This window comes from Acipenser ruthenus, chromosome 5 (genome assembly GCF_902713425.1).
Source record: "Acipenser ruthenus chromosome 5, fAciRut3.2 maternal haplotype, whole genome shotgun sequence".
NCBI lineage: Eukaryota > Metazoa > Chordata > Actinopteri > Acipenseriformes > Acipenseridae > Acipenser > Acipenser ruthenus.
In genome coordinates, this window is record NC_081193.1 from 50,189,705 (window position 1) to 50,210,689 (window position 20,985).

At 35.7% G+C, this 20,985-nt stretch overlaps 1 protein-coding gene across 1 annotated transcript in view; it reads left to right on the forward strand.

The window, feature by feature from the left end:
- LOC117402519 (transforming growth factor beta-2 proprotein-like) overlaps positions 1-20,188 on the forward strand; it is a 45,298-nt gene extending 25,110 nt beyond the window's left edge. Inside the window, exons 2-7 of the mRNA XM_034003742.3 lie at positions 7,295-7,458; positions 11,873-12,005; positions 12,570-12,680; positions 13,472-13,619; positions 14,221-14,374; positions 16,307-20,188. Of these exons, the coding sequence (XP_033859633.1) occupies positions 7,295-7,458; positions 11,873-12,005; positions 12,570-12,680; positions 13,472-13,619; positions 14,221-14,374; positions 16,307-16,465 (869 nt within the window). The 3' untranslated portion in view covers positions 16,466-20,188. The remainder of the gene's footprint in view (positions 1-7,294; positions 7,459-11,872; positions 12,006-12,569; positions 12,681-13,471; positions 13,620-14,220; positions 14,375-16,306) is intronic.
- The last annotated feature ends 797 nt before the right edge of the window (positions 20,189-20,985 follow it).

Here is a 20,985-nt window from a genome sequence, read left to right on the forward strand (position 1 = left end):
GGAGATTGTGTCTAACTAACCTGCTTAACTTTTTTGAGAATGCAACATTGACAATGGTTAACTGCAAAGCATATGACATGGTTTATTCAGATTTCCAGAAAGCTTTTGACAAAGTCCAGCATAAAAGATTAATTCTCAAACTGAACGCAGTAGGGATTCAAGGAAATGCATGCACATGGATTAGGGAGTGGTTAACATGTAGAAAGCAGAAAGTACTGATTAGAGGAGAAACCTCAAAATGGAGCGAGGTAACCAGTGGAGTACCACAGGGATCAGTATTAAGTCCTCTGCTATTCCGAATCTACATTAATTACTTAGATTCTGGTATAGTAAGCAAACTTGTTAAATTTGCAGATGACACAAAAATAGGAGGAGTGGCAAACAATGATCTAGACAGCATTCAGAACTGGGCAGACATATGGCAAATGACATTTAATAGAGAAAAGTGTAAGGTACTGCACGCAGGCAATAAAAATGTACATTATAAATATCATATGGGAGATACTGAAATTCTATGAAAAAGACCTAGGAGTTTATGTTGACTCAGAAATATCTTCATCTAGACAATGTGGGGAAGATATAAAAAAGACCAACAAGATGCTCGAATATAAAGTAAAAAGTTTTGAATTTAAATCAAAGGAAGTAATGTTAAAACTTTACAATGCATTAGTAGGACCTCATCTAGAATACTGTGTTCAGTTCTGGTCACCTCGCTACAAAAAGGATATTGCTGCTCTAGAAAGAGTGCAAAGAAGAGCAACCAGAATTATCCCGGGTTTAAAAGGCATGTCGTATGCAGACAGGCTAAAATAATTGAATCTATTCAGTCTTGAACAAAGAAGACTGAATAGATTCAAGCATTCAAAATTCTAAAAGGTATTGACAATGTTGACCCAAGGGACTTTTTCGACCTAAAAAAAGAAACAAGGACCAGGGGTCACAAATGGAGATTAGATAAAGGGGCATTCAGAACAGAAAATAGGAGGCACTTTTTTACACAGAGAATTGTGAGGGTCTGGAACCAACTCCCCAGTAATGTTGTTGAAGCTGACACCCTGGGATCCTTCAAGAAGCTGCTTGATGAGATTCTGGGATCAATAAGCTACTAACAACCAAACCAGCAAGATGGGCCAAATGGCCTCCTCTCGTTTGTAAACTTTCTTATGTTCTTATGAAAGTGATATAAACATGGCTGTCTCTACTCTAGCTTGTAAGAAGAGAACACTCAATGGTGAAAATCATAGATTCAAGATTGAGTGGACCAATACATACTTATTTATTTCACCAACTGTACCGAACGCAAAGGCAATGTGTTTATTGTGCAATGAATGTGTGTCAGTAGTTAAGGAATACAATGAAAAGTAAAACATTACATTATATAATTTTTATTATATTGCTTAAAAACGTGCAGAGTAAATTACTCCTGGACGGCTTACTCCTAACTTTTTTCCAATCTGGCCTCCTTAAAAAACTAGTTGAAGAACCCTGCTATAGTTAGTGAAAAAGTTTATTCAGAAGTTCCTAGTTCTATTCAGATTCCAGTGGGGTTCCAGTTGATTTAAAATGGCAACATTCTGAGGTTGATTCATTTGTTATGCTTTCAGCGTCAATCACAATGTGCAAGACAGCATATCTGACAGGCTTTGAGGGCTGATAGTAGCTTCTTGGTTGTCAGAGACACAAATGTTGTTTTACAAGGAACAGTCTCAAAAGTGATGACTTTATGGATATTTTTTTACCACAGACTTCCACCCATAACTTCCCTGAAGGAACGTTAGGTGGTAAACATTAAGGAATTGTCACCTACTCCCCAGAACATTTACAACATCTCTGACTTATTTTGGATCAGAGCAAATCCAAATCTGGCTGCCCATGTTGGCGCCAGAAACTAATGTGTTATGGCAGGTGTTTCTAATTGGATTTTTCAAGCATTTTGTATGTAACCATAAGCACGTACTGCACAGAAAGGTTATTTTTACACCTTGCATGTGATCTTAACTTAATGAATGTTTCACAAGCCGAAGTGTAAATCCTACCATGTGGCACAGTGAATGTACTTTGCTGTGAAAGGGAATACTGTTTTTTGTGGTTGTTTGTTAACAAAAAACACACATTTCTAGTCCATCTGTGCCACATAAAACACAGGACAGGAAAGACACGTATTCCCTGCAGCATTTTCAACTCCTTGTTAGCTCTCATTTATTGCAACTGTCAGCACTGGGAAAAGGCCATATCTTGTGGTATATTCCATTTGTTCAAAAGAGATTGGAAGCACAGTTTGGAGAGTCATCAGATGAAAAACAAAAACACTTCTCAGGTTATCAGCTCTCTGTGTGTGGGTTTAACAACCTGAGGGCAAGCTAAATACCAATCTAAACTCAAATCCTGTTTCGCAAATCCACATTGTCTTGTCAGGAAGCAATTAGGAAAAAGGCACAACACTGAATTGTTGTACAAGTCTGACATGAGCTAGTGAGTATGTTTTCACTAATGGCCTACTCTTTTCTGATGAAGTGGGTGCATGTGTACAGCAGCAATTATCAGAATAAATATAATTTTATATTAAAACACAGTTGTGTACAATGGTCACTAAAAGGTTTACAAGGGAGTTGATGAAGTAAGTTCACCCACATCAGACTTGCATCATCTCTGAAACTTCAAGTCATAAAGAATTTGGTTTATGAAGACTATTTTAACATACTGTACCATAAATGATGCATTGTGTTTTGGTCAGAACAATACTGACATTTTATGGAAGTTCTTAATATATTAAAATTGTATTTGTAGGTGGAGACAAAGTGTAGTTTTAATATCTTGTTAGCTGGCTAGATTGAATGGAAGGAAGACGAATGCAATTACTGTTGGCTGATTATATTCTGTTCACATGCGCATACTGGGGCAGTAGCCATTGTTATTTCAATGCACACACACATTACAATTTTCCTGTAGTAAACTAAAACACAGATTTTAATACATTTTTGGTGAGATTAACACTTCATGATAGTAGCTTCACTTCCCTTGATGGGGAGACTGGAATGCTGGAAAGAAAAAAAAGACATAAACATGCAAAGGGGGCCAGGAGTAGATGCAGCGTGGCTTTGTTCTCCAATGATGTAGGCTGGCACCGGTGAAAAGCAAAGAGCGAGCCGAGGAAAAAGAGTTAAGGTTTGGCCGGGGGTCTCCTCTGGCTTGAGGACAGGACTCTAAAGTTGGAAAATCAGCTTTAGTTGCAATATACTGTTGCAGATGTGGCTCAGCATAGTGGAGGAGGAAGGGAGAATAGAGGGAACTAAAAAGCAAGATAGAATAAGGGTGTGACCTAGGGTTTAAATAGGGTGATTGACATATATTTTGGTGGGGCAGAGCGAGGGGCGGGGGGGGGGGGGGGGGGGGACCTAGCTCTTGGACCCTGAACCACACATCATGGTTACAATGGTGTAACTAATCTTACACAGAATATAGTTATTTTTTTCAGCTCCGGAACTTTATTGAAAGTAGTTTACGCAACATGAGTTACTAACATGTTTTAAAAATAACCCTTATTGAGATAGGGTGGTAATTTACTCAGGATGGCCTGTATACCCAGAAGGCGGTGATCTGAGCTTTACAGGTGGTTCCTCTCTTAAACTCTAGAATAATCAAGTACATGTTTTCTCTTTGCTTGGAAATGGGTAATGTAATGTTTGATTTAGAGCATTGACAGAAACATCCTTGCTTGGGATTATGGAATTTGCATTTTACACTGCACACAATTAAATCAGGAGTTGCAACTGGGAACCAGTGCCATAGTGCAGAACAATTAGGACAGTATCCATAACATTTCTATAAGTTTACCACACCAACCCAGATGAAAAGATCGGAGTTACAAAAAGCTAATCAAATGCACAGTGATAGAGCAAAACAACTATTGGATCTTGAGCTCATTGCAGAACAAGGTGTAATACAAATTAAATGGATTTATGTAGTGAAGTATCTGAATTGTTAGAGGGGCATATAGGGCTCCTGAGCAACACTGATAATACCAGTCAAAAATGAGTTCTAAATGGACATGTTCCATTTTTTTGCACAGACAAGACCTGGGTCACTATTTACAAAAGTAATTATTTGCTTATACAATATCATAACCAACCCAGGTTTATACCATGATGATCAAATGATATTGTATAATCAAATGTTGTATAAATTAAATGAAAATATCCAATGTGTAATTGTGAAGATTTATACCAGCGGACTTTTAAACCAATGTCATATAGTACAACATCGCATATCTGACCCCCTGTGGACTGGGGTATAGGCGGATATGTGAAAAAGTTGGATTTGCGAACATCTATATAAAAAGCATTTACAAATCCATGAATAGGTTAGTGAACAAAAACAACACACAAACTGCTTTAAACATGGGAACATTTTTTGCTTTAAAAGTAAGCAAACGTAAACAAGATTAATTAGGCTACAAATACACAGTGTTGCAGGTTTGCTATAAGACATCTTCACGCAAAGCTTTTTGAAAAAAAAAATACAAAAATAACGGTAAATGTACAGTAACCTGCAACTGATGGCTTCCCTGCCTCCCTGGTTATGCTTTCTTAATATCTCTGTCATGGTACTTTGCGCTCTTTCTTGATATTTCCAACAGCCGATAAGCAGCTCGGTTTGAATATTGCTTCGATTATTTTAAACAAATAGCCGGTAAGCATTGCGTTTATGAAGCTTGCTTTGTTTAATTCAAATGCATTTAAAAGCTACAACACGCTGCCAATAGCTGCAAGTGTGCGCTCCATCATATAAACACATTGCTCAAAAAAAGCTTTCTTGACTGGTGTATTGAAACGTCACTGCTACACGCAGCTGACTGACACACGCACACAGCCAGCCTCTCTTAAAGGGAAACGCACCATGTTTTCTTTCTGTTTCCATCGCAGAAGCTGCATTTGCTGCCAATGCCATTACTCTCATAGCCTACTTTTAATATTATTTATTTATTTAGCGAGGAGGTTAATTGATCAGGGCTGTTATGTGACGGTCAGATATGCGACATTCCACTGTACTTGCAAATTATGAGTGAATTAATGACATTACTTCAGAGAAGGCTAGGAAGGACCCTTTTTAAAAGGTTGTTTTCTTTTTTTTTTGTGGGGTGAGGAGCCGGGGTTTGAGTACTTGAACCAGTCCTGGAGCACCCATGGCACGGCACTGTGTATTCCACTAGCTATCATTTTTGGGGGACAAAGTGTAAAGAATATGCGCACAAATGTGTGTATTTTACAGTGTTTTCGAATTACTAGTGCATCTAAATGTGTGTTTATTTTAATTTTGAAAATATTAGCCAATTTAGGAGATAGGATATGTTTTTGACTTTAGATTGCTGCAAAAAGATGTATTTGGACTATCAAGAAGGTCTGATACAATTTTAGATAAAGAAAGATAAACTATAGAGTAAGTAAACAGACAAAGAGGAATTGTGTTTTGATATAAATTTGAACATAATAGTGGGACACTGCAGTTTATCTCAAGGTTAATGTTTTTCATCAGCTGTATGGCTGGATAAAGCCTCTTGTTTAAGCATATTAATAACTTTTCACCTTTTTGCATTGATTTACTAAACTGTGCAGAGCAAAGTACTTTGCAGTCCTGTTTGCATTTGCTTAATCTTATGATCAACATTCATTTCATTATTGTATGGCCTTTTTTCCTGAATTAAATGATTTACTAGTCTTGGCAGATATACAGGTTTACTTTTTTACATTAAATATTTGAAAACAGTGATTTGTTAAACTGTTACAGTTTTACCACCCATAATAAACCCAGCACGGGACCGTTGGTTAATTTCCTTTTACTGTTTGGCACTACTGATTATATTTTATGCACAATTCATTCAGGGGACTGAAATTCATATATTTAATTTAAATGTAAACTTGACAATTTGTACACCTAAATACAATGAACGTTATTAAAAATGCAAGAATGAAGACTAGTGTCTACTGATAACCGTGGCTTGACCTTTCTTAAATTGTGTTTATGTGTTTTGTTAAGGCAAGTTCTTTAAAAACACATTGGCCATTTATCAACCTGTCCTAAACTGAGCCTGGTCAAATCAACAGGAAACTGCTGTTTTTATATTAAAGACCACGAGTATGGATGCTAGTGGTCCATGCTAAAAAAAAATAAAAAATTTGGATAATATTATTGAAGTTGTCCAGTTGCTCATGGTTGATTAAATGTTTGTAATCAGTTGCATCATTCTGGAATGTTGTACTGCTTTTATAGGGAGGAAATTAAATAATATTGCTTGGTAAGTTCCATTAATGGACCTTTTCTTCAAATCACTCAATCAAAATTTTAAGGTGAAGCAAATAAGTCAAGTAGACAGTATCTTATGGCAAGTTTCCTCCCACTCAGCATACATGTATAGATTAATGCACATGGCCTGTGAACTTTGTGAGGAATGTAAACAAACCAGAAAGGGTGCTGAAAACTGTGTTGAAATGATGTAGCTATAAATAAGTACAATTACACAGTTCTGGGTTTGAAAATTAGATATTGTGGTGTGCCGGTTTAAACTCTGGGACATAATTTGTTTAATAAAATTTTAATTAATCACAAATGTATTTTTTGGCAACAGTTTTGTTGGTGAGGTTAGTTGGGTACAAACATCTTTCAAATATATCTAACCACATCAAACCAACACATTGTCCAATGAAGACTTTAAATAGCATATTTGCAATTTTAACACAATTATAGTTTATACAATTTACTGTAACATTGTGAAATAACAAGAGAGCACTGTCTATTAATAGTATTTTTTATATTTGCATGGTCATTTGTTTTTATGTGTAGTGTACAGGGAGGTCAATTCAAAATAAACGTTGAGGCCTGCCAGGAATGTTTACCTCAGAGTTCACAACTCTTAAAAACAAATCATCGCTAGTATATACCTTTACTTTATTGAACAATACCGTAAAAAGGTTTTCTTCCCCTCTTTCTTTTGCTTTTTATTCTCGGATACTTGAGTAAATCTAGACATTTGTCCTGTTTACTTTGCTGTCATTTGTGGTAGTCTCCATGGTTGCTTAAAATTACATACACTATAGGAATCAAAAGAGACCCAGGAGAGGATGTATCAAATCTGGGCAGTCCCTGGGTTAAGGGTAACAGTGCCAACCTAGTAAAATCTTCTTAATTCATATATAAGATCCATTGCAGACACTACCACACAGAACATGCAAAAAGCTAAACTGAAGTGCTTAGAGGTTTTAATATTTAATTATGTTTTTTCTTTATTATTTATTTTCAGATTACATCTCTGCAAATTATTACAATCCTTACTTCAGGCGCCTCAAGTTTGATGTTTCATCAATGGAGAAAAACGCATCAAATTTGGTGAAGGCAGAACTTAGAGTTTTTCGATTACAAAATCCAAAGGCAAGAGTTTCTGAACAGCGAATTGAACTTTATCAGGTAACCGTTTTTTTGTTGTTGTTTTGTTTTTTGTGTAAGATATTTTAGTGTAAACTTTGCTTCCATGTTTGACTAATACTTTTAAAGGCCAGAAACCTAAATATACTCTATAATGTATTTACTTCAGTCATTTAGCATGTCTACAGCATATTTAAAGAGTCTAGCAGCATAACGTATATTTCGAAGTATATCTTTATTCCAATTAAACTATTAGACTAAGCTAAGACACCGCTTTTATGATTTTGGCTGCAGTCGCTGACATGCTGGCTGCCTTTACCATCCTAGACTTTAATCACCTGGAGAAGAATATTTAATGAGGAATCAGGTACTCCGAGTGATGCATTATCCATCTTTAGTAAGTGTTTAGACACGATGGGCCATATTTCAAAAGGTGTCTACATTTCTATTAGATATCTAAATGTACATTTATTTTTAGACTGGGCTCCTGTAGACCTGTTTTTTTTTAATTGCCAAGGATGTTTCAACGACAATTGTTTCAAAGTCCCTTGTAACAGTTTGCAGAAGCCTACAAATCATGTTTTAGATGTACAAGTTTCCTTATTGTGCACTTAGAGGTCTATTCCATGAAATATTAGAATTAGATTTTGACATGATTTTCAGAGCTTTGGTGCTGTAATCATCCTCCCAAAGGTAAGATTTAGTATCTACTAATTTTCTACAAGGGCAGCAGTGTGGAGGAGTGGTTAGGGCTCTGGACTCTTGACCGGAGTGTTGTGGGTTCAATCCCCAGTGGGGGACACTGCTGTTGTACCCTTGAGCAAGGTACTTTACCTAGATTGCTCCAGTAAAAACCCAACTGTATAAATGGGTAATTGTATGTAAAAATAATGTGATATCTGTATAATGTGAAATAATGTATAATGTGATATCTTGTAACAGTTGTAAGTCGCCCTGGATAAGGGCGTCTGCTAAGAAATAAATAATAATAATAATAAAAGTCAGTGTCTCGGTTAGAGCATTTTGAATTTTAATTTAAAACACTGTAAAATGAGTTGATTTCCAGCCATAGTATGGCAGTTGCAAAATTATGCTTGATGAATCGAGGCCCTATTTGTCCACATCTCCTCCCTTTTTATAGAATCCTGTTAAACTGCTACCTACAGAAGGTAGTAGTGTTTCAGAAAACTTTTTTAGGAAGCAAATATTGTTTCTCATAGTTGAAATCATAGTTATGAAACTTTTAAAAAGCAGAATACATATTTTACATAAAACAACTTTCAGTTTTTGTTTTGGCCCAAATTGGCTTGAATCAAATGGCTCGTGCCAGTTAATGGCCACAATCTCATTCAGTTCACAATTAGCTGTGAATGAACAATCCTAAAAGTCTTTTGGTAAAAGGTTTTTACTGATTAATGAACTTGTACCAAGTTTGAAAAGTTTTATGCATTAGGAGGTACAACACAACACACTTTGCCAATATAACACATTACCATAAAGGCCTTTTTAGAACGCAAATAACATAGCTTTGCACTGCAATGATATCCCATCGCTGCTATTTTGTACACTAGTTTCGCTTTTCCGAGACTTCAAAATCATTTAGAACAATTTGTCCAGTGAAAAAGATTGAATGTTTTTAACAGTCATTCCAGTAAGAACTAAGAACCTGAAATTGTTTTTAAAAGCATTGGCAGCAGATGTAATAATTACAAGGTTCATGGAGGTGCTACTTTGTTAATGATTAGTCAACAGTGTATGGAATTTCAGAGGTATTGTGCAGGAATGCTTTTTTTTCTTAACTAGCTGGCCATCCTTGTCAAAGAGAACAGGCTCCTCATAATAGTTATTTTAATGAAAGGAAAAACCATCAATTCACACACTGGTCTTTTATGTGGTCTCCTTAAATTATGAATACCTTCCTGTTTCCCTGCAATTTATTGAAAAGAAAAGCAGCTTATTTGTAATGGCAAAGCGAAGCTGATTTAATCACAGCAGTCTTAGAACATTCTACATTCCCAACTAAATGTAGAACTCCCTACACTAATATACATATTAGCCATCATTCGAGACCAGGTCAGCATTCACAATTTCTTTAACAGAAAGGTCTCTGTGTAGTATCTGTAGAATTGCCCTGGTGTACTGCACTTCACTGCTGATATATTAACCCATTTATCTCATGATGGCTTTTGAGGTCAAGTCAAGTAGAAACATTTAGTCAAAAAAGGCTCTGTTTTGCAAAGGAAAATGTACATTTTTAGCGAGAACTCAATAATTTCAATGGTATAAAATGAAAAAAAGACCAATTAGAACAATATATGAACTGTCTGTTCCTGGAAGTTTTTTTCCTGTTAGTTTTTAAACCGTACAGTTAGTTTATTCCTTTGAAGTGCTGAAGACATTAAACAAAAACATTGTTTTGGCCACCCTTTTAAAATTGACAGTTACAACCGATGCAGGTTTCTAAAATTGGTGATTTTTTAGGTTTTGCATGCATAAAGTTTTAAAAACTAACTTTTTAAATCCCATGAATCAGTCTAAAATAAGATATTAGTGCTGCCTTTAAAACCTGACAATTTTGCTTGCAGTATGCAGCTGTAAAAAAAAAATCTATGTCAAAGTGCATATTTACACAATGGCCATTTCCACCCAATTTTAGAAGGTTTGTTAAGCATCCATTTCCAATGTTTTTCACACATTGAATCTGCTTTGCCTCGTTTACTTAATTATACCGCACAATGCTGTACATCTGTTCCCCTCATGGCTTATTAAACCACACATGTTTAACATGTTTTCCTAATTAGCACAATCTGTACCAAATACCACATTTAGCGTATAATTCGGTATATATGTAGAATATTTAACATAAATGAATTGTCTGAAAAAAAGACCACAGTTACATTCTCCCAATTCAGTTTAATCTTAAAGAGCAACTTGGTGTAGGCGTGACAAAAAAGGGTGGCATCAACCCCAAAGGTATAAATGAATTCATTGTTTTATCAACAAGTTTTTCTCCTGCTTCACTTGCATTATAGATTATGACAGGCATAGCTGTTTTGGTTACTACTACTATTACAGTTACTCTAACTGTATGAGCTAGCAAGCAAGTTAGCAACACAACAGAAATAACTGGCTCCATAAAGGGTGACCTGTCAGAGCATATAGGAATATGCAATGTGTGATTAGGTTTCTGGTTACTAAGGGATCTCTGGTGCATATATTTACTGGAGAATGAATGCTCAATGACTTATGTCTGTAGCCAAATGTAAGGCATAGAAGTGAGTAAGACCTGGTCAGGAACACAGGGTAATTACAGACTGAAGCAGTGTTTTTCTTGCATACCAACACATAGGCTTCAAGATCGTTTTTGCAGAAGCTGGATTGAGTCCAAAATCTGTTCAAGTTGTTGTCCTTTAGTGCCTGAATACCATAAGTTCTGTACCCACTGGTTTCCTGATACTTAAATATGCTTCCAGGTGTATATTCCCAAGTAATACAAATAGGGCAGTATTCCTATGTCCACCATCTATGTAATATGCATTTCCAATGCCTTTTCTTATGAAACACTGCATAAAGAACCCAAGTCTTGTTGTATTCTTCATATTTGTAATGAATTGGATTGTTATCTGGAAGACACATATGTATGTTTTGGAGTAGCTTATTATTGCACCAGTTTAATTTACGCTGAACTGAAATGCGAGTTGTTTCCTAGGTGTTTGGTTGCTGTGCTATTGAGGTGACGTCCTGTTAAAATGGGAATAAACAATTCTGTTTGCCTTTTGGTTTGATTTTTCAAAATATTTTTTTTTACTTGTGAATAAGTGCTTTAAGCAAATGTTCTTAAATTCTAATAGTCACATAGTACATTGACATATAGCTAGGGCTTGTTTGAAAAAAATAACAGGTAAATTATTGTTCTGAGTTGTTTCTTGCTAGTTTATTATTCATTCTTTAAAAACAGGGACCAAAGTTCAGTGCCCCCTGTTGTATGCCACTGCTGTTGACAATGTAGAACCATTATATAGAACCAGTTTGACCATGGTGGCAAAAGCAGGTCTATAGTGTAAGAATAAGCACATCCCTAGTGATTACTACTTGTATAATCAGGGCAGCAGTGTGGAGTAGTGGTTAGGGCTCTGGACTCTTGACCAGAGGGTCGTGGGTTCAATCCCAGCTGGGGACACTGCTGCTGTACCCTTGAGCAAGGTACTTTACCTAGATTGCTCCAGTAAAAACCCAATTGTATAAATGGGTAATTGTATGTAAAAACAATGTGATATCTTGTAAAAATTGTAAGTCACTCTGGATAAGGGTGTCTGCTAAGAAATAAATAATAATATCACTGAAGTTGATCAATGCATTGGTTTCGAAAGCAAAATATTTTCAAACACCTTGCCCTTTGGCTACTAACAGCAGGATTGTAAACCACTGTTAAACACCCCCTCTTTTTCCATTGCAGATTGTTGGCCACAAAGAGCTAACGTCACCGACCCAGCGCTATATTGACAGTAAGGTAGTGAGAACAAGAGCGGAAGGGGAATGGCTGTCTTTTGATGTTACAGAAGCTGTGAGTGAATGGCTTCTTCACAGAGGTGAGAACTAATGAAAATTATTTGAATTGAGTTTGCTGTAGAGATGACCTTTCCCCTAAATGTTGGGCTTTTGTAATGCTCAACTCATGACGTTACACGTGTACATTGGAAAAGAAAAACAACTCCGAGCAGACACAGATCCCTATCCACACACATACATTTTTCATAATGGTAACCCTGAAACCAGAGCTCCTAGCCTGCTTACTATGCTGGGGATTGACAGTACTTCTCAAGGTCAACAGCTGCCATAGCTGCCAAGTAATGGTCTTTTCCTCTATCAATCAGGGGTGGAGTCCTCAATCCAAAATAATATATATCGTGAATATCGTTACAACATTTGAAGACATTGAAAAAGACTACAAATGTTTGTCACTGAATTTCAGTTTACTTTAGTATCACCTGTAAATAAATGACCTTATCAGGATCTGGTGTGTTGATGTGGTAATTTGTATTTGTCATAATAATAAGCATCAGCAACACATGCACCATGAACAAATTAAGGGTTGTTAAAAAAAAAAACAAAAAAAAAACACGATTATTTTAAAACAATTTGTATTTTTTCAGATAGAAACAATGGATTCAAGATAAGCTTGCACTGCCCGTGTTGTACATTTGTACCTTCAAACAATTACATCATACCAAATAAGAGTGAAGAACTAGAGGCAAGATTTGCAGGTAATTATCTCAATCATATGCATTATTTGGGGCTTAAAGACACACCACAGTGAATTTATGCAATTGCATTTAGTTTTATTGGAAGTCTCCAATAACAGCTTTGCTATAAATATCCCCATCACTTGTTTAATTTTCAGTAAAAATAAAGTTTTCAGTAAATACAGCATTTAAAGCAACATCATGAATTTTAATATTGAAAGATGAATAATGGCATAACCTCATCAGCGTATCTTAATAAATAAATTGTGGTGTATTACAGTAAAAAAACAGCATTGTAAATGTCTAGTAAAGCATTGTGCAAGTATTGTAAAGTACAAACTGTCAGCATATGCAAAAATTCAAGTAACGTAATTAATATGATTTTAAATATGTTTTGAATTGATAACATTTACAAACATTTATTTTGAAAAGAAATGGCTTTCCAGCAGGATTCAGAATCCACGTGGGGTGTTTCTGTAGATGTGATTTAGGGATTGACCACTTTAATTGAAGCGTGAGATTGGTCTTACCAGGGGGCAGAAGGACTTGTAGTTTAGAAAATGTAGAGGCTTAGCTGGCAGATTAATCATTTGCAGAGCAAATACAAACGTTTCATATACTCAATTTCTGGCACAGCTGTTAAAGTATGTATCATTCATTGTTATGTTGCACTCTGTGTCTCATTTTATTCTCATTCGGAACCCTTCAGTATATTAAGGCTGTAGAACTATATGATTGATGATGCCCCTGAATCCTACTAAATGTTATAAAGCATTAGAATGCTAACTCCTATTTTAATATATCACTTTAAGGAATTGACGATAACTATAGCAGTAAGAAGAGGAAATTCAATGGGAAAACTCCTCATCTCTTACTGATGCTGCTGCCATCCTATAGACTTGAGTCTCAGCAAAGTGGCCGAAGGAAGAAACGTGCCTTAGATGCTGCATATTGTTCTAGGTATGGATGAGGAATGTTCTCATAAACATCAGTCTTTTTAAATAATATCTACTGCAAATAGATATGTGTATGTGTATATATTGATTTTGGACAACATTCTCAGGTATTAGTTATCAGTTTTAACTGTCATTAATTGCAACTTTCTCCCTAGCTAGTGGTTCAATTTTTTTTAAATACCACTGCTGTCTATCAAAAGAGAGGGGAGACTAAATTAAAGAAATGTTGCTTTGCCCAAATTAGTTATAGCAAAATAACACTCACTAGTGGTAGCAGTCAGCTTGATGACAACAGAATTATCGCAGATGAAATCATAACTGATATTTTTTCTGTACAATAAATAACCCAAGAAACAATGTATGAAACACATGTTAAAATATATATATATTAAAAAATAAATAAAAAATAAAACATTGGGCGCTGTCTTCGAACACATTATGTTCTCTGAATAAAATAATGCTGCTGCACTCTGCCGTTGATCTCTCTGCTAATTACAGGACCAACTTTATCACAAAAAGCTAAGGGGGTTTCACAACCTCATTTGAAACACCTTGCCTATAGCAGATTCCCTATTTCTCAAACTTTACTCTTTTTTTATAAACAGGAATGTACAGGACAACTGCTGCTTACGCCCATTATATATCGACTTTAAGAGGGATCTTGGTTGGAAATGGATTCACGAACCCAAAGGATATAATGCCAATTTCTGTGCAGGGGCCTGTCCATATTTATGGAGTGCAGATACTCAACATAGCAAGGTCAGTAAAACATATGTCAGTAGAGGGGTGTGAACGATGAGGTGTATATACAGCACAGACAGTCCAGAGAGTACTGAATGTGGCAAAACAAAGAAGGTTTATTTATAAAAATAAAAGGAAACCGTGAGGGGATTGCACTGAGGGATAAACTATAAACAAAAAGTTGAACACTGGATTGTTCTGGTGCTGCCTTCTCTGTCCAGTGAACGGTAGGCTCGTATGTCCTTTACTCTGCCACAGGTCAGGTTGTACCGAGTAAAAAGAATAGGAACAAAAACAAAACAGTCACATGACTCGAGTGGCAGGAATTTACATACTTGCACTTCCACCCCTCACCAAGATGGCGCACCCACAAAGGTGACTTACGTCCCGGTCACGTGATCTTGGTGAGGGAAGCCCTGGGTTGATTCGATGTCTTCTGCTGTTGGGAGGCTGAATTGCAAACCGAAACCCTTTGACTCTTCACAATGGGTATGAGAATGAAGACTACACTGGGTGGGGGCTGCTTCTCCTTGTTTGAAGTTATGGATGTGCCTAATGGTTTAATTGGCAAGGTTTTAGTGCTACACTGATAATGTGAGGTAAAGGAACAGGGCCGAAAATACTAGGTCTTCAGTGTAAATGTTGGACATTTACTACCTACTATTACTTATATTCGCTCCAGTGTCATGCTGGTGTCGGCGTCGCCTGTCGTGTCACCTGTGGTACTTATCAGAAGTATAGATTCTATTCATTTTGTCGCATCGCTGCACAGTTTTGCTTGTCGCATCGCGTCTAGTGAGTAGCAGCCTTAAGGCCATAGAATGCCTAATCATTTTCCACAGAAATGTACTGTTATTTCTTGCATTCAGGGTAAAATGGAACAGTTGGCAGTTAACTGTAGTTATAAATGTGAAAATCGTTTGTTAGGGGGAAAACAAAACCATTGGATTGTTAGGAACACCTTTTAAGAAATGATTATCTCCACAAGTAAGTCATCAATGTCTTACTCATTAAATTGTTTAAAAAAAGATGGGGCAGTAACCTTTTTTGCAAAGTCTTTTTATGTATAGTATATATTATGTGGTGCAAATTAGGCTTCAGTTGAATGGAGCAGTTGAAACTTATTATTGAAAACATAAGCAGACATGAAGCTCAGGGAACAGAAGGTGAATGTCATAACGTGTTTGCAAGATGCATTAAGGTGGATTTAACCAAAAAAACCTATGCCATTTTTATGTTGTTTTTCCCTGATTTATGACACTATTTAATTTCCAAGGCATAGGGGTACACACCCCTGCTACATTAGTAAAATGGTCAAATACCTTATTTAAAACACATACTGTGTCATAGAACCAGGAAATAAAACAGGTGCCATTTATTATTATTATTATTATTATTATTATTATTATTATTATTATTATTATTATTATTATTATTATTATTAATAATCATCAAATATCCTCTTTAGTAATTACTGTCATTCATATTTGAAAACGTATGTTTGTTACACATTACGCTTATAAAGAGCACATAGTTGTGTTTATATCTTATTTATACCTCCTTAAAATTGAAATTGAACTCACAATCTGGTATAATTCATAGTTTGTAATCACTATTTCAATGGGTATGTATGTGCCGTTTACTTTGGTAACATTAATTCCAAAGTAGTTCCTAAGTAGTGCTAAAACAATTACCTAATAGTTGCATTAATTACTTTGTGGTAATGACATAATGTACTAATATATCCCCCTGCGCCTCAAAACATTAGCACACAGTTCCTTGGTAAAATAGCTAAATCAAATAATGCTTTTTACATGCATTTGCCAGCACACACAGTATGTCAACATGCACATTTACTAACCAGTGCTACTGAATTCTGTAACAGTGATGATATATTATTATTATTTCAGATGAGTTTTAATTTCTGTTTTTGGTTTGTTTGTTTTTCAGGTGCTCAGTTTGTATAACACGATAAATCCTGAAGCCTCTGCCTCTCCATGCTGTGTATCTCAAGATTTAGAACCTCTTACTATCCTGTATTATATCGGAAAAACTCCCAAAATCGAACAGTTGTCAAATATGATCGTCAAGTCTTGCAAGTGCAGTTAAAACTTTTGAAAATCCTGGGTACATCAATGTTAAAAAAGAAAAAAATCACAACACATGGTACTAGTCTGTTTGGAAGAATCTTTACAATCAACAGGAGCAAAGCATTTCGAAGGCATTAATTCCTATGCTTCACCTACTATGTTAGTGAGATAGAGGAGAAACAGAACCTTGTAAACACTGGAAGAATTTGTAAGTGTTAATATGTGAAATAAATGGAAGAATCCCATGTTCCTGAAAAGCGCTGTGTAGGTGTCACACCTAATCTAATCTCTCTCTGTATTGTTATGCAATTGGCATCCTAGGAACTCCTTACAACACAAGCCATTTGTATTTGTTATTTTTATGTAATACATTCACTTTAGGATTTGAATGACTGAATGGGTTACTAAAATGCTTGGCTATTGACCCTAATGCCAGTTCCCAAGTGTTTCCAAGCTGTCTTTTTAAAATGCAGTGAAACATGTAATATACTGAACTACATCTGTTTAAAAGTCCAACTTCTCTTATAGTACATTATGGTTGATGATAAGATAATAATAAAAATAAGGCAAATTGTTTGGTCTAGAAAACAGTCCGCTATACCAGGAATTTAGATTTTTATTATAATAAATGTGTAGAATTTTAACTTTTCTTGTATTTGTGGACTCCAGTTATCCCCCATGTTATTTGTTACACTGTGGAGCAGAGCTTCAAACTTTAAAAGTACTTAATGTTTATGTCCCCTCTGTATGAATGTCATTGTGTAAATCAAAAACTTACTACTGCAACTACCCCTATTACACGCCTCGTAGATCAGGGGTGGGCAATCCTGGTCCTGGAGGGCCGGTCCCTCCTGGTTTTTGTTCTAACTGTGCCCTAAATTACTTAATTAGAACAATAATCGGTAATAATTGGTCCAAATAAGTAATTTAGTACAGTTGGAACAAAAACCAGGAGGGACACCGGCCCTCCAGGAGCAGGATTGGACACCTTTATCATAGATGTTCTGTAAGATCTCTGTGGAAAAACATATTATAGTCAAAACTGCATAGACTGTAAATGCTGGAATCTGTGGCCATTCCTGAAGGGCTTGTTTCAAATCATTATGAATGCAACAGAGTAACATGCCTTAAATCGACAGTGGAGTTCAGGGCAGGAGACTGAATGGCCCGTTCAGGTACAAGGACACAGTACCATGCTCTTCAAACCAGCCATTCACACATGCAGCTAAGTGGACTGGATCATTATTATGCTGAAAAACTGCAGCATGACAGCAGGTCCTATTTAAAGGCTAGGGGGTGTTTGGTAGTTGAGAGAGGCAAAATTGGATTAAACAAAGGGGGTCAATTGCAGCGTACCAAATTTAGTCCACTTAATGTATCTAACTAGTGGATTATGCAGGTTTAGTACACTTGATTGGACTAAAGTTAGTACACCTTGTAGTCCTGATTGCAGCGTACCAGAAATTAATCATCATAGATTGATCATCTGCTAAATCAGACTAAACAAGATCCTTATTGCAGCGTACCAAATCAGATTCCTGATGATCCTGTTCAAGTGGATTAATTTAGTACTGTGAACGATAAGACTAAGTTAGTATGCTTGCTCACCCTAAGCATTTCCAGACAGCTGCATTTTCACTTGAAATGACTAGTACATCTGAAAACTTTTTTCCGCACATTTCTTATGCCCGTTACATTCAGGTTGTCAGATCCGTGAGAACAAAGTATCGAACAATAAGTCAATATATATATATAGACCCTACATTTAAAATACACTTATTGTGCATGTACCTTTGATACCGTTTTCAGTTTTATACAATCAAATGTCAGTTAATATGCTTTAACTATAAACAACAAATTGTCCATTATCACGCAATTAAACTGTTCTGTGCCTATGCAGCAATGTTGGCAGCTTAAAATGACCTGCCAGTTTGAAATGTGCACAAAAAGACATTAGATTTATTTTTACTTAAATATGTTTGCGTGAATCACACTGGTGTAATAAAAATGTGTCTTTCTTTTTGTACAGGGATCCCTTTATATATTTATGACATTGAATTCTGCATATCAGATTAGTAGAGAAGGGTTTATACAACTATGGCCAAAAGTTTTGCATAACCTAGGATTTTAGGATTTAGACATAATTTAGATATTTTAATAAGCCTTAATAGTAGTACAGTATTTCATGCTAGCTTTCGAAATGTCATATTTTATTTATTTTTGTCAGATTTTCATGAAGTATATAAAAAACTACAAAGCTGTATGTAATTTAATATATGAATGTAACATTATTCAGCAGGTTTCATTCGACTATGAAGCAAAATTAGATAATTCTATAGAGTGCTGCAAAACTTTTGGCCACAGTTGTAGGTTAGTCCTCATTATCGGTCTAACCTGTTCCGATCAGTTAAACCAATTACGGGATATATGTTTAGTACGCTGAAATCAGGATTAAGTTAATACAGATTTGCAGTATTTTCTTGTCTGCTTTTAGTCCACTTGATGTGGACTAAATCACTTGTACGCTGCAATTGACCCAGGAAGTTTAACAACCTTTAGTAGTTTTAAAAGCAGCGGTGTAACTTGTAAGTGGATGCGGTATAGTATTGTAGAAGTATATATATTCTGCTGTGATTGTGAAACAGCTATTTACAAATTGTGATCTGAATATAAATGCTGATACAAAGATCCAATTGAGAAATATTTTAAGAAGGAAGCAACGGTTGATATAAATATCCAGAACTAATTGTTATAAAACAAAGAAAAGGCCAACGTACTACTTTAGTACTAAAGGGCATAAACCTGACCCCATAATATTGAAGGTTGGTTGATGTTCAGTGTGGACAAAGCCTGTCAGTATATGCAGTTCCAACTATCCGAGGGATCATTTAGGCTGTATGTGTTAAACAAATAACTCCAAAAGAATAGCAGACTCGGAGGAAATGTTTCTATAAACCCCTAAAGAAAACTCCTTTTTGCATCTCCTATACTTTTCAACATGTCACACAGGCTTTTTTTGTTTTGTTTTACTTCTTGTCTATCGGGGTCCTGGAATGCAACACCTTCACGTTTCATTATGTAATACCTTTGTGTATAGAATCATAAAGGGTTAGAAACCTGACAAATGGCACTAAAAGGACATTTCTTTGATCTGGTCTCTTGTTTAGATTGAGATGGATGCCACACTTGTAGAACTATACTTGATTGCGCTGGACGCAGCCAACTGTTGTACACTTTGATTGCTTTCTCTTTGTATAGTGCTTCTCTTTGTATAGTGCTTCTCTTTGTTTGTTTGAGTGCCTTCCTTTGTCATTGTTCTTCCTCATTAGGATAACGTACTTTCTTTCACAGAATTGCACTGATAGTATTGTAATGCTTTTTTCCTCCGTAAGTTTAAAAAAAACTTGTTTTTGTTTTGTTTTTTATTAATAGGCATTTATTATTTTCCCTTAGTAAACAATGGACATGGAGAAATACAGCACTTAGAAGGGAGGGTTGGGGGTAACATTATTTCCTTCTATCAACAATAAAGTCATATGGGCAGCATGGAATTGAACCGTTAAATGAAAACAGCATTGTTATGTTTTGTTGACCCATTGCAATGTATTTTAACACATGGTATGTTTGTTGTGGTGCTCTAGTGGTAAATAAATTATTTAAATTACAATGACTGCATCAATCATCTTATTTGAATATAAAAATGCTCATTTTCTGTGTTGGTATAATTATCAGTACCAAAAGTATTTAAGTGCAATGCAGGACAGCACCATGGTTGATTTCTAACAGGCAATAGTACAAGTGCAGCTACAAAGCTACGAGCCATTGGGTAGAATGGCACCCCCTTGGTAACATTTTAAAATGTTGACAATGTATCTTAATGGTATCAACCAATATACATTGAAGATTAATTGAAGTACCATGGCACCATATCAGTACCAGTGTGCTACTGTATCAGGACCATTTGAGCAATAACTGTTCCAAATCTAGTGTTACCTTTGCTGATAATGCTGTGGTCTGTTAAGGGTTCTTCTAGGGTTATACTATTATAATAGTACACTAATGACATCCCATTTCAAAATAATCACATCTTGATGGTAAAAAAAAAAAATGTTAAAATAAAATACAACTGCAGATGTTCATAATTAAGTTGCTGTTCTCATCAACCAAGGTTACATAATGTACCTTTTCACCATAAATACACATAAAACAGACAGCAGTGTCTTGCAATATAAGCAATTGGAATAATATATAAAAGGAAGTGAATAGAAAAATAGGTATCAGTTTTGTTTACAAAGTCCATGGGTCATATTTTATTTATAGTCTATTGCCCATATTCACAAAGCATTTGCCACTGTGCTTAGTTAACACCAGTTGACATTATAAATATTCAAATAAATAACCCAGGAGGCTCATTTAATAGCCCCTACATGTATCTAGTTTCTTGCAGGTTCAGATACATTGGTATTTTGCTTTTTGTTTCACTTAAAAATACAGTAGTCAATGGACGAGAAACTTGCAACCCTATTGGTCAAATTCTCT